This window comes from Micropterus dolomieu, linkage group LG04 (genome assembly GCF_021292245.1).
Source record: "Micropterus dolomieu isolate WLL.071019.BEF.003 ecotype Adirondacks linkage group LG04, ASM2129224v1, whole genome shotgun sequence".
Taxonomy (NCBI): domain Eukaryota; kingdom Metazoa; phylum Chordata; class Actinopteri; order Centrarchiformes; family Centrarchidae; genus Micropterus; species Micropterus dolomieu.
Window position 1 is genome coordinate 19,796,951 of NC_060153.1, and position 14,739 is coordinate 19,811,689.

Consider the following 14,739-nt stretch of genomic DNA (forward strand, 5'->3'; position numbering starts at 1 on the left):
CAGAGTCAGGAAACGGGAAAGGAAACATCACCCCGGACACAACCTGTTCCAGCTCCTCCCCTCTGGTAGGCGCTACAGAGCACTGTACGCCAAAACCAACAGAGTCAGGAACAGTTTCTTCCCACAAACCATCACTCTGATGAACAGCTGATTTCTGACCCAGTGTCAGGAACAATTCCTGTGCAATAACCCAGTAACTCTGCCTCTAATCAGCCACCTGTCCACCTGTTTACTGGTTACCACTTATTTATTTATTCACCATTCTCTATTTCAGTGCTGTTCATACTATGTTCATACTATGTCATATTGTATATACTGTACACCAATACACCTACCTCACTACCTATTTTTTCCAGCATCCTTTGCACTATGCTCCATCACACTGTGTACATGTATGCATGTATGTGTACCTGTATATCATATCCACCTTCGACATGTACATAATGAGAATAGTTTACTCTTGCATCCTTTGCACTCTGATCACTGCACTATTTGTCAATATGTCTATATTGTTTTGTTCATTGTGTGTATATTAGTGTTGTCTACTCTGTAGTTTGTGTCGGATTTTATTTTATTATTATTATATTATTATTTTATTATTGTATACGTGAGCAATGTACAATCCTGAGTCAAATTCCTCGTATGTGTATACATACCTGGCAATAAAAACTGATTCTGATTCTGAATGACTGAGGCAAATTAATCTGTTAAAGGTGACCTAATATACTGCATTTCCAGACCTATATTGTAATTCTATGAGTCCTGTATGGTAGCTTTGCATGATTCAAAGTAAAAACAAAACATTTCTATCTTGTACTTGCCCTTTATGCTGGCCCCTTCTTTCAGCCTCTGTCTAAAAGGAGGAGGAAGTGAACGCTGGCACGTCTGGTCGCCGCTGCTTTCTCCGTAAATTTGTGTTTTTCTCTTTCTTTTGTGCCTCCCCTGCTGCTTACATTCGTAATCTCAGCAGGGAGATACATATGGTAACGTACTCTGCAACTCGACAACTAACTTTGAAGGATTAACCTGCCTGTTGATTCGTTAAAGTCTACTTTCTTGGCTGCTGTGGTTCGTGGTTCGCGGTCTCGCCGGTCATTAACCTACCTGCTGATGTTGACTCAAAACCAATAAAATCTTTCTGGTCATCATCACCTCCTCTTTATAATTTATCTACTTCCCCTTGGTTCTATTCTCAGGAAATACAATATCCAATTTCACTGCTACGCCGATGACACCCAGCTCTACTTGTCCACCAAACCTACGTCTCTGCTCCCTCCGTCTTCACCAACTGACTGCTTAGATGAAGTTAAAACCTGGTTCACTCAAAACTTCCTCAAACTAAATAGTGATAAAACTGAAATTCTCCTTGTTGGCTCCAAATCCACCCTAGTAAAATGTCCAAACTTTGCTCTACTCATTGACAATTCCACTGTCCCCTCCTCCCCCCACGTCAAGAGCCTTGGTGTCATCCTCGACAGCACACTTTCTTTTGAAAAACACATTAATAATCTTACCCGGTCTGCATATTTCCACTTACGCACCATCAACTGCCTTCGTCCTTCACTTACTCACCATAACACAGCTACTCTCATCCACGCTCTTGTCACTTCCCTTATTGATTACTGTAACTCCCTTCTCTCTGGTCTATCTCACAAGTCCATCCATAAACTTCAACTGGTCCAAAACTCTGCTGCCCGTATTATTACCGGAACCCCAGTCTCTGAACACATTACTCCACTTCTAAAACAACTGCACTGGCTCCCTGTCAAATACCGTATTGATTACAAAATTCTACTCCTCACCTTCAAAGCTCTCCATAATCTTGCTCCTCTTTATCTCTCTGAACTCCTTCAGCCCTACACCCCATCCCGAACTCTCCGATCCTCTTTTTCCTCACTACTTTCCATTCCTTCTGCCCGCATGTCCACTATGGGGTTCAGAGCCTTCAGCTATTGTGCACTCGAAAGACTTACCCTTCATGATGAACAAAATTCATGATGATAAAATTTTTTTCTCTATTCTATTTTTTCTTTACATTGTGTCTTGTTTTGATTTTTTTTTTGTTTTTTGTTTTAATCTGTAAGGTGTCCTTGAGTGCTATGAAAGGTGCCCACAAATAAAATGTATTATTATTATTATTATTATTATTATTATTATTATTATTATTATTATTAAAACAAGCTGTAGATGCTGAATTCAACTTCAAAAGTCTGGCATATCGTCTTGTGCTAAACGGTATAGATGGGGCTGTGCGCAAATGACAATATATAGAAAACAGGCTCTGTCAACACATTTTCACTACCGACTCGTTACATATTGACGCTTGGTCAAGACCCCTTGGTGTCGCTTTTTAACGCCCTGGGTACCCCTTAGCGTCATTGTTTGACGTTTATGGCTCTGCAATTAAGTTAGTGGTTGGCAACAATAAATATGCAACTTCCGGTTAGACTTTTAAAATTAAATGTTAACGTTGCAAAACACCGCCATTTTGAAACGGCACATTATTAAAGTTGTGAAATGTTGCAATTTGGTTAATTTTAGACACCAAAAGTACTTGGTTAGCGTAAGGAAAAGATCATGGTTTGGGTTAAAATAACTACATATGTGAGTAACTTGCGTAACTTATGCAATTTACGTAACTTGAATAAAAATATTTAATGTTGACTTTTTGTTTCACATGGGAAACGAACACTGGTCTCCTGGTTAAAAGTCCAGTTTCTGGCCCTCATATATACAGTGTATGTATACAGTGTTTCCCACAGAATGACAGCGTAACTGTGCCGAGAGAGAGAGGGAGTGACGGAGCAAGCGGAGATGCTGAGAGAATATATGCACTGTGCAGCGCTCTCATCAAATACGATTTTACCCATTTTAAATAGTAACAAAATCAATTGAAAATCAGCGTTGATAATGTGGCAGGCCGCCACAAATAAATCAGTGTGTGGGAAACGCCTACTGTAGGGGTTATCCAGCTTGATCTTTGCCTTTATGAAGGCGAGGGTGTCAGCATCTGTAACTGAAGTAAAATTAATTTGCTGAAGGCTGCAGTACATAACGTGAGGCTACACGCTGCAACATTATCCTCACTTTGATAACGTTACAAGACTAGTAACAGCTCGCATGGGTCTCAGTTATTGTTGACAGTTTAAGATATATGCATATTAGTAAGTTATGGCATAAGAGAGAAAAGGCTTAATAGCCAATGGTAACTTACATGGTGATCAACCTCCTTTATCCGTCATGGTTGGTGATTTATTTATTTTTATTGTAGAAATGGCTTATTTCAACAACCCGAAACATAAAACGGTATTGAAACAGTAGGCCTATTAGATTACAAAAAAGTCAAAAGAAAACAAACAAAAAGAAAGAAGGTAATTGTGAGTCTTATTAAAGTATCATAATATGCGTCTGTATTGCAAGGATCTTGCTAAATGAGGTTGATGGATTTTATCGTTTGAGTTTGAGAACGTGCGCCGCTTTAAATGTTGCCGCCACAAGGAATTGTGGGACGGCATTCTCTCCTTTCCTTTCGTAAAGGATGGTCTGGTGTACCCTATGCTAAAGGATACATGAAAGGAAGCATTGAGGCACCTTTCCTTAGCTTTTAGAGAATTCCAACAGCTCTTATCATGGCTGCCACTGAAATACTTCCGTTTCACTTCACTCAGTTAGGAACCTTCCTAAGCAAAAAAGACTTTTCGAACGCAGCCCTTATCTTCGTCCTATCCCATCTCCTCCTCCAGTTCCTACTGTTCCTCTTCCTTCACCTCTTACTCCTCTCCATACTGCGTTTCATTCTCATCCTCTTTTTCCTCTTCCTCCTGTCTGGTGTCCTACACCTCTTCCTTCAGAGTTCATTCCAAAACTAAATGAACTGACTCCGGCCCTTTTATCTATCTATTGAAGCTTCTGAATAGTGTTAACAATTTTGACTATTTGTGTTTCCACCTGTGTAGCTGTGTGCTAATTGAGATCAACCTGTGCTGATTAAGTGAATAATATTGAATACCAGTACTTTCTCAATGACCACATGGTGTAGGCAATGAGAAATTAAGGGATTTGTGTGTAGAGTTTAGGGAAATAGGTGTGCTTTTTGAAAAATTTAGTTATTTATTACTAAGTTACTTATTAATAAGTGATAAAAGTAACTTGTTACATTACTATATTACTTTCACCCCCCCTCCCCAACAAAGCAGTCTTTCTCGACTTTTTAATCATATTCATAAAAGCAGCAAGCGCTATAGTTTTTTACAAAACAATGTCTGTTAATTACTGAGTAACGCGTTACTGCCCAACACTGCAGACCACTGATGTTATACATGTCTCACAGTCGAGGCTTTGCAGCGAAACAAGGATCATGCCGTTTTGGCAATATTGGGGTGCTCAACGTCTGATTTTACATGGAACTACCAGTTTTCTCCCAATAAGTTAATATACAGCCTATTACAATATGCATTTAAATTTTTAATGCTGTAAATAAACATGTAAAAATAATTAAACTTTCAATAAATGTTTTTAAAAGTGCACAAATAAATCTAAAATTGTAAACCCGTCAGTGCGCATGTGTAAGCGTAGCATGTGCCGGAAGAGGAACACTTGCTGAACAGATGGAGACGCTGGTGTTGTGCCAAGTTGTCCGCACCTCGCGGAACTTTCAGATAATATATCACCGTTGATGAACCACACAAAGAATATTTTATCGTTTTTAAATAGCCGACTACTTGAAATAGACCCGCGAGACACCGCAACGTGCAGTTGTCACACAAGACCGGTGAATGACAGGTGAGAGAGAGAAAAGGGTCTTCAAAAAGCCTCAGTTTAGCTGGAAATTTACTGGTATTTACTCTGGTCAGTTGATCATAAAACTGGCCACCTTTGGCAACAGCCGAGATAAGCCTCTCGGTGCCTGAATTGTTAAGAAACTAACCAGAGATTACAAACAGCTAATCTAAACTCTTCAGTAAGAGAGGGCAGGAAACCCTAAACTGCCCCCCCCCCCCACGTACAACCATGGTAACTAACCTTTCTCTGCTTTTAATTACCTCTCATCAAAGGGATACTCCTTCAGGACACCAAGGACAGCCCTGAACTTTATGTAAACAAAGACTGCTGTCTCCAAAGACTCAAAGCATTACCTGTTTAATTAAATAATCTTTTAGTTACTTGATTACGTTTGCCTCTATTTGAGTAGTTATGTTACCATGTTGTTGCTATCTGTTGTTGATATTATTGCTGAAAAGAATCTAAATAAGTTACTTTTGCAGTGTTTTAATTTTCAGCAAGGTTAAGGACAAGGATACTTTCTCACACGATTCCTTTAGAAATGATGATAAAGAAATGTCATACTATACTCTATTAATTGTCCGCTTTAATTTAAGGCTAAATAACTAAATTTCCCAGTTCCTAGGCAAGTTTAGAAAGACAGTCCCTCGGGAAACCGGAAACGGCCCGCCCTGTGGGAAACCAAGGACTGCCCTCTGGGGAACCACGCCCCAACCAACAAAAGTGCGACACACGACGTCATTCGCTCTCTTGAATCGCTTCTCTCGTTCTTTGTTCTCTGGCTTGTTCCGGGTTCTTTAACGGCGCTTCGGCACGCGCCCGGTGTGCCCCTCTCCCGGCAACGCCCTAAGAGTTTGGCCCGGCGCAACAAAAGCTTTGTTACGCTTGAAGCTACACACGCAAAGTGCCGCGACTTCAGTTTCCCCTCATTTCCAGCAACTTTACTTGTTTTATTTTCTTTCTTTTGTTTGCTAAAAGTTATCAGTCCGTTAAGTTACAGTGGTCTAATTCAAAAACGACCAAGTTCCCTTTTTAAGCTTTTTCGTCGAGCTAACTTCACCAAGGTCAGACCAAGCCACATGGTCTCGCCAGCGGCAACAAAGGACACCTGAAGAACAGCCGAATTGCCAGACGGAGGACGGCCAACCCTTGAGGGTTTTTCTTCAATCAGACACGTAGAACCCCAGAGAATTCCTTAGCAAAAAGTCAGGAATTGGGCAGCTAGCGTGGGACCCGTGCAACAGGCCAAGGCAGGCCGCGGACCTACCGTAAGGCAAAACAAGACATTCTGTGGCCAGTGATGTCCAATAGTTGTTAATCCATTATATTCAGTCCTTAAACCCCTAGACAAATTTAACCGAGTTATCATCTAATTGCATTCATTAGCTGCCGTATGAGTCAAATGCTTCCCACAATAGACCTCCATTCTCATTGTTTAGCCATTGTTTATTTCTCTGATGTATTTAACCGCATTTTTATATCACCTTAGTTAGTTAATAAATTCACTGTAATCAAGGAATTGTGTGTGTTGCCTATTTCTAAGTCCCTGCCAAGAGAATTTACCCTTCAGATGAGATTGACTGATTGATTTAAGATAATTGAGCGATTATTAACTAATTGATCACTAGTGAATAATTGTATAATTATTAAAATGCTACCCAGAGGTCCGGAGACTTTGGGTTAATAACAACTCCGGTGGTGCCCTGCGAAACAAGAGATTTATGGATTAATATTTTCTGAATATTAAAATTCATAATTGGGTATTCTCATAAATGTATTAAAAATCATACTAGCTTTAGACCTGCTACAATATGTTCATCATTATCTCAATTCAGCCCTTAGCCCACCGGATCCTACAGAAGACACACAACCACACAAACTGGTGACAAAAACAGTTTTTAAAAAAGACTTGGCAATTTCCAAAAACATCTGGACACTGTAGTTTTTAAGCAAATGGTTCTTAAACAAGAATAAATATTTTCTATGGTAGGTACTACTTTCAGCTGTACATTTATACACATTTGGTGCACTAGTGAGTATCCACGGCAACAGGACAGCGTATTTGGGATTGACTCAAAAACAAAGCATGTTCACCAGTCGAGTCACCCAAACATACTATTTGGCTCACTGTGAATAGTTTCCTATTTTCATATATATATATATTTTTTTTTTTTTTTGGGTTCAGTTCATTGTTTTAGTCTTTTATGGGAAAGAAGAAATGTGAAATATCAGCTGACTAAGTCCCTAACTTAGTCAGTCTCATACAAACAAAGCCATCTTCACATCATGTTTGTTCTGTATGGTTTTGTAACAAAATTATCATATGCTGTTATATATGTAACCCCCCCCACACACACACACACACACACACACACAAACAACCCAGAACAAAGATGTGAACAGCACTGTGAGTGTGTGCGTTCCTGCACTCATTTGAATACATCGACATTAAAAAGTCTTGGCTCTAAAACAGCCCATTTGTCAGACATTAGGTGTTATACACACCTTAATGCATTATTACAGACATATAATATGCATTTACACACATATCTAGATGCATTATTATTGTAATAAATTGAGGTTGAGAACAGTCTTTGACATGTGCCACATCCTTGTGTGCTACATGTCATGAGTTATGAGAGGAACGTAAGTATCAATAAAAGTGTAATAGTTGGAATCAATAGCAAGTCATGTTAATGCTGATAACACAGTATATGAACAATGGCCATACTCTGTCCCTCCGTCTCTTGACTTGACTATTCTCTCTCTAAAACCAAACCATTGTAGTGTTAGCTGTTATTAGCTTTGGGCCAGATAACCTTTACAAATAGCTATATTCATCCTTTTCCATCCTGTATCATGTATTTGTGTGTATAGTGTGTTTTGTTTGGGAAAGGTCAGGAGGCACTCAAACAGGAAGAGGGATAAATGAAAAGTCAACAAAGCAGAACGAACAGAGGAGAAAAAGTAAGTAACAGAGGGGAAGAGAGATGGAGTGGAAATATGTGCTTCATTTATATAAACAAGGGATAGGTTTGACTATGTGTGTTGTTGTGATTGGGTATAATGGTAAGTAATCCGAGTATAACGGTAAGTGAGGTGAACCCTACAAGGTACTCTAGGAAAGAGCTAAATGTCATCCATCCACCCATCGTCAACCGCTTATCCTGCATACAGGGTCGCGGGGAGTGCTAAATACCTACAACATAAAATGAGAGCGAGCGTGAAAGAGAAACCAAGAGGAGAGGATGACTGTTTGCAGGATGATACAGCTAGACTGAATCAGACCTGTAAAGTAAAAAGAGCCCACCATGAGTCAACAGAAAGCAGATAATTATAGAATTGGCAAAAAAAACAATCAATTATTTTTGACTGATAGCTAGAATATTATAATCAAAATATTTTTTAGTTAAAAAGAAATATGCTGCAACAGATCAATGATTTAATGTCTAACTTATGACATCTGAGAGCATATGGGGGGTGATTTCTCCAGAACAGCAGAGGGAGTATGGGCAGGTTCACTGAACCCTTCATTTGAACAAATATGGTTGTCTATTTTAGGGATTCAGGTGATGCTTTAAAATCTCATTATCTACTCACTGTTTATGCAGTTCAATGTTTACACACTCCATGGAGAGTTCAGTTTAATTACCCAAGAGTCAATTAAAGCCATTTAAAACCTGTTTTCCTTTTTGAAAACATGTCAATCAGTAAAACGAGGCGGCTTCTCATTTTACTCAATAGACCAAGTTTTATTTGTGTTTTGTTTTTCTAGAATATATGGGGATTTCATCAGGTGGCAATGAGCTGTACAAAAAAACAAGAGCACACACACACACACACACAAACAAACACACACACACGAGCGCACACAAGCTTGTGACTTAAAGTGTTGCTGGCTCTATCCACAGACTATCCAAATACATCTGGGCATGGGAAAAGGAAAAACAAAATGCCACTCTCTTATTACCACTTCTGTGGGGCCAATGAGCAAGGCAGTTAACCCCCCAACTGCTGCAGTGAATCTAAAAGGTCTATCAGACAGCTGCAGCTGATTCAAAAGCCTGCTTCTAGAGTCCCCACATCACTCCAACTCTCAGATCTCAGGCTTTGCTGTATGCCATTGCATTTGACTATTTATTCTTATCTGGCTCTGCACTGTAGCTGCACTATGATTTTATTATATTGCTTAATCAGTCTTTCTGTATTTAAGCTTAATATTATCTTCCATTTATATTTCATTCTTTTTAAATCCTATTTGTGTGTGTGTATTTTATATTTTGTTTTATATTCTCTTGCATGTATTATGTAAAGAATGTTGTATGACCTTGACGTTGAAAGGTGCTATACAAATAAATTTGACCTTCATTGCTCCGTCTTCGGTAACTCTGTACTGAATGACATGATGTAAAATCCTGAGAATAAAATGCCAGGGGGAGAAAAAGACCTAATAAAGAGTAAATAGACAGAAGCTTGGAGAGCTATTGTGACTGATAAGTGCTAGCTGGGCTGGCTAGCCTGTTAGCTGTTTGCTTGCCACCTACAGCAGTTTAACAACTAGCCCTGTGAGGTATCACTGTGTCACAGAACTTCTAGAACTGTGGGGTGGCGATGGATGGATGTCTTAGGGGTGGGAGACCCGTGTTTGATTCCTACTGAGACACAATCACCAATGTGTCCCTGAGCAAGACACATAACGCCTAGTTGTTCCATAGGCTATGACATATATAGCAATTATAAGCCACTTAGGATAAAAGCATCGGCTAAATGTAAAAACTAAATATTTGACATGGAAACATTTTCTGGTGTGACAGGGCCTTAATCCAGATGGAATCTTAAATGCACATTCAAGTCATTTTTATCATTTAATATTTATGTTTTTGGATTCTGTCTGGCACTATATATGTATACTGTTTGCAATTTGCCCCTTTTTTTCCCTCTATGCTTTCTTTGTACACCAATCTCCTCTCCTTTCTATTTCTTTGTCTCTCGCCTCCAGGGTGTGTGTGTGTGTGTGTGTGTGTGTGTGTGTGTGTGTGTGTGTGTGTGTGTGTGTGTGTGTGTGTGTGTATGTGTGTATATATATATATATATGTTTCTTAATTACAGCTTTCTACTAATAACATTGTTTCCAATCACTTTGTGTGTGGCTGTGAGTGTCTGTTGGTGTGAGCATGTAAGTGAGAAGACAGAGAGGGATGGTTAATGTCTACTGGTCTGAACAAATATCCAGCCTAAAAGACCATTTATTTCACTGCTTCACTACACTGTTCAATTCTCTCGGTATCGGCTCAAAACACACAGATAAAAACACAAGCATTCCCCTTACTCAATCAAATGCGCACACGCACACGCACACGCACATGCACACACACACACACACACACACACACACACACGCGCGCACACACGCACACATACACACACCCTCTGTAAGCCAAAAGTAAACTATTTGCAGAGAGCCAATAAAAGTGACAGCAGTGTTTCTTTAAAATATGAAAGGTTAGCAGTAATGTAGAGAGGGCTGCTAACAGCTGCCAAAAGCCATCAACCAATCATGTGAAATCAGCTGGAAATATGAAAATGTCATCAGCCAATAGTGTGGAAATAAGGGAGTGGTTGGTCATTGTAAAAACCATGAGAGAAACACTGGCTGAAATGCTTCACAAGGGTACCCTGAGATCCCCTTCCTTCCAGGCTGAGACAGGTTACGGTTTGTTAATATTAGAACTGCTATAAAGTATACAGTTTTCTTTGCTATGTACATGACTGTGTTTGAAGTATTTTGAGTGGGTCTGTCATGCTATGTGTGAGTTTGGCTAAATATGTGCGCATGTTGGTAGTGTAGCACCAGTGTAAGTGGGCCTAGGTATGATTTGTGTGTGCCTGTTACAGTGTGTTGTACTTTATGTTTGTTAAAGTACAACTGTGTCTACGTCCCATTGTGAGTGTGTGTGTGTGAGCAAAAATGAGCTGGCTGCACAGTGAGACGCTCACTACAATTTCATCTGCTTGGTCGTGCCATTCGTCAGTTGACAAATCCTTTCAATATAGTCTACCTGGCCTCGCCCGCTCATCATTTTAAAGGAATTACACTGTCTGGGGAGAGAGGAAGAGAGTGGAGAGTGGGAGATTAGAGGGGAGGTGAGAGGAAGTAACATGAAAAGAGGAGGGAAGTAGAACAGGAAAGATAAGACAGGTATCTTTTCAATATTGTCTGCCAAGTTCAAGCTACGCACTGTCGGAGGACAGAGAGAAAAAGGCGGATTTAAAGAGAGCATAAGGGTACGGATGAAGATGGAAAAGCTGTGAAGAGAGGGAGGAAATGAGAAAGAGATGAGGACCATTTAAACAGGATCTAATGCAGCTATCCCTACAGCTATTTTGTTTGAGTAGCTAAGAAATAGCAATCCTGTCCTGGAAGCTCAAGAAAATGTTGGGATGGGATATAGCATGTAAGTCACTGGTGTTAGAGAGGAATGATTAAGGTTAGGTTAAAGCCTAGGCTTAACTGGAAGTTTTAGTATCATAGAGCCAGACTTACTATAGGTTGACATAATTTTAAGTAATAGGTTCACCCACATTCCGTGGTCTCCTTATAAAGTACACATATACAATCTAATGCAGTCCATCTTTGCATAGCTCAAAATGTTTGGTCTTTGGTGACATTGTTGGTAATGTGTAAATGTGTCATAGTTAAAGGTGTTGGTGTACTGGGCTATTACATAAAGAGGTGTTACAATTTTTTTGCGTTCACTATTTGCATACACGAGGGGTCAGAATATTAATTAACACATCTGAATATAGTGCAGTCCAGCAGATCCCCATAGCTAACTATGACCTCAGTGCTAAAACATATAATCTAATTAAAGGTTACGTTTGGTATTTTTCAACCTGGACCCTATTTTCCCATGTTTTTGTGTCTGTGTGACTAACTGGGACAACCATTTTTTAAAAAATTGGCCCAGTATTGACTAAGCGTGCTTGTGGACTATTGCGCACAGTCAAAGTACGGCCACTAAAGTGCTTGTTTTTGCCACTGACAGGCTCAGATTGTTGTGATGTAAAATTACGGTTTTGGCAAAAGATTTTGGTGGCTTTGAGAGCGATAGCGACTGTTTCTGGTTGAACAAAAAGGATCTCACTCAAAAACTACTCTACTTACTACACAAAAAGGTCTATCTAGTCAAATGACATATCTGTTTGTGTTTCACACTGATAAAAACAGAACTGTCTGAATTAATGTGACAAATTTTGAATTTGAATTTTGATAACTGTGTACCTTTTCACTTGACTCCTTGTTTCAGAAGGTGCCTTTGTAGTTTGCTGAAATCCCAAACTATGAAACCTTAATTTTCTGGGTAAACCAGTAGTTTCCCAACTTCAACAGGGCATACAATCGGCCTTCCACCGGCTCTTCAGCCTTTCTGCTGCTAACTGGTATAATTTGTTTTCTGCATGCTCAGTAATACATCTTTAATGACCTGCTCACCTTTGCATTTGAATCAGATGCCTAAGGCTATTGCTCCCTATAGTTAGAGAATTAATTTCTCTCTTTATCTAAAATGCTGTTTCAACACTTCACTATGTCAAAGCTTTAATACTGCCCTCATTGCTCTGCTCAGCTCATACAAATCCAAGAACAAGAGAGGAAAAGAGGCTAGAAGCGGCAGGCAGTTAGGAATGTTTCAAACTAGCTGACTGCACTTCCTACTTATGAAGACTATAACGTGGTGTGAGGATAGACTGATGTGAAAGAGAGAGGGAGCACATAGAGGGAAGAAAGGGAAGCGGTTAGAGGGAAAAAATGGAAGCCAAAGAAGAAGGTCAGGACAGTATGAAGGTAGAAGTAATGGAAGGAAGTGGCAAATGAGCAAGAGACCGAGACTACAATATAATATAATACAATAAAAGGAGAAAAATTAATAAGTATCAAGTGAAAGTAAAAACTTGAGAACTGGCTGCCAGCAAATTTAAAATACACCTAAAATTATGATCTGAATATCAAACAGAATATCAAATGGAGATTTGAACTACCAGTAACCAATAAACATTGTACACTAAGGTGGGAGTTGTTACATTGATAATTACAGGTTGTGACATCAGTGTTATCAGGAGCCAGTAGGTATCCTCTGCTTAACTGTATAATATGACAATATTCAGAGACTAAATAATTGAAGCATCTTGTGCCCTGCATTTTTAAATTGAACTAGGATTTAAGAAGCAACCACATCTCCAGCAACCACATCGTCACAGTCTGTCGATGTGTCCTGGCAGAATGAAAAAGTTTTTCAGAAGCAAGTAAGTGGCAAAGAGAGGGGAGAGGAAAGATAAATAACAGGGAAACAAAAAGAAGTGTTGAAGGCTGGGAGCCACAATTGAGAGTTATATAGGATGAGGGTTTAACCTATTTGGTGTCAAACAGACTGAAAAATGACAAAGACAGAGCCAACAGATCCTGACAAACAGCCTTTTTATTCTGTTGTTATTTTCTTTTGACTTTATGAGAGTGGGTTTCTGCACTCCACTCTGTTGTGCATTTGTGTGTATTCTCTAGGAGCGCTGGCTACAGGGAATACCAACCCTTTCCAGCCCCTGCATGAGCTGAGTAGACTGTTCCTACAACAACCACACTACTTTGTAAACTTGGGGTCAGTGAGAGCCTGTGCTTCACTCACTGTGGAAGGATTTGCATGCGGTCAAGTCACATCAGACAATGTAATACTGTAGACACATAATCAGATGTTTTTAATGGTAAGTTTTCTTCACTCTATTCTTCTGTCTCTCTTTCTCCTCTATCTCCCTCACTCCTTCTCTCCCTCCTCCCTCATTTTCTCAGTTTTTCACATATTTTAATTTTAATTTCACACTTGAGTGAACAAACTTAAATGATGACCAGCAAAACTATATCTGCAAATGCTGTGTGTGCATGAGTGTTTGCACACATATGGGTAATAAGCAGCAACTGTCCAAAAAACTAAGGAATTGTATAAAAGTGAAGGTCCAAGATGAATATCGTGATTTTTACACACAACGACTGCTCCCAGCTCTCAAGTAGCGCACACACACACACACACACACACACAGTCCCATTGCTGTTAGCAGGTGGTAATGGTACAGACTGGGCCTTACTCAAGGCCAACAGCCTTACAGATGTTCCTATTATTGATTTAACACAGCCTCACTAGTCACACTGTAAAAGAGATTCATCTTAACCCTTAATAATATCATTTTTGCTGACAACACATACATCAATTGTAAAGAATGAAAAGGATAGAAAGCAATAACAGAAGAAAAAATATAACAACCAATGAACAAGAAAAGAAAGGTAATAAGAAAAAATGGGTGGATAAAAGGAGGGCAATGAAGAGATGGAAGGTTGGATAGAAATGGAGATAGAGAAAGATTAAAAAAAAATGTATAGATGGATAAATGCATGGATATGTAAAGAGAAGGAAAAAATTCTGTAACTCATACCACTTGTCCATTCTGGGGGTTTTTGTGGGCATAGGGAGGACCTCTGATGTGATTCCACATCTGGCCGGATGTCATTGCAAAAACTACACACTAGAGAGAGAGACGGAGGTGCAAAGACAGACAGGAGAGAATGTGAATGAAGCATCATCGGCATGGAAACATCAGTGTTACTGTCGTTGTGAAGGTGGGTATTTTTGGCAGAGCATATACTTAACTTCTTACAGTGGATTAAAAGGTTCCCACCTAAAATACACATCTAAAACAGGGGTGGTGGTGGGGAGTGGGGATTTTGACATACCAGTGCAGCCATAGCCCATCCGGTCTTGTTGTATATGAATTCCAAGTTGTTCCTCCTCAGATACAGCAGGCCTCCAACAAGAGACACTAACAAAGCCAAAGCAATAGTCCCTGAATAATTTGGAGGACGGAAGACACGAATCTGAAGGGATGTGGGGGGGGGGGGGGGGGGGGGGGGGGGAG

The 14,739-nt window shown here is 39.7% G+C and overlaps 1 protein-coding gene across 1 annotated transcript in view; it reads right to left on the reverse strand.

Annotated features, from left to right (window-relative positions):
* The window catches only part of tusc3 (tumor suppressor candidate 3), a 106,727-nt gene that overhangs the window by 29,647 nt on the left and 62,341 nt on the right, over window positions 1–14,739 (reverse strand). Inside the window, exons 5-6 of the mRNA XM_046047853.1 lie at window positions 14,558–14,698; window positions 14,260–14,349 (exon numbers count right to left, since the gene is read on the reverse strand). Of these exons, the coding sequence (XP_045903809.1) occupies window positions 14,260–14,349; window positions 14,558–14,698 (231 nt within the window). The remainder of the gene's footprint in view (window positions 1–14,259; window positions 14,350–14,557; window positions 14,699–14,739) is intronic.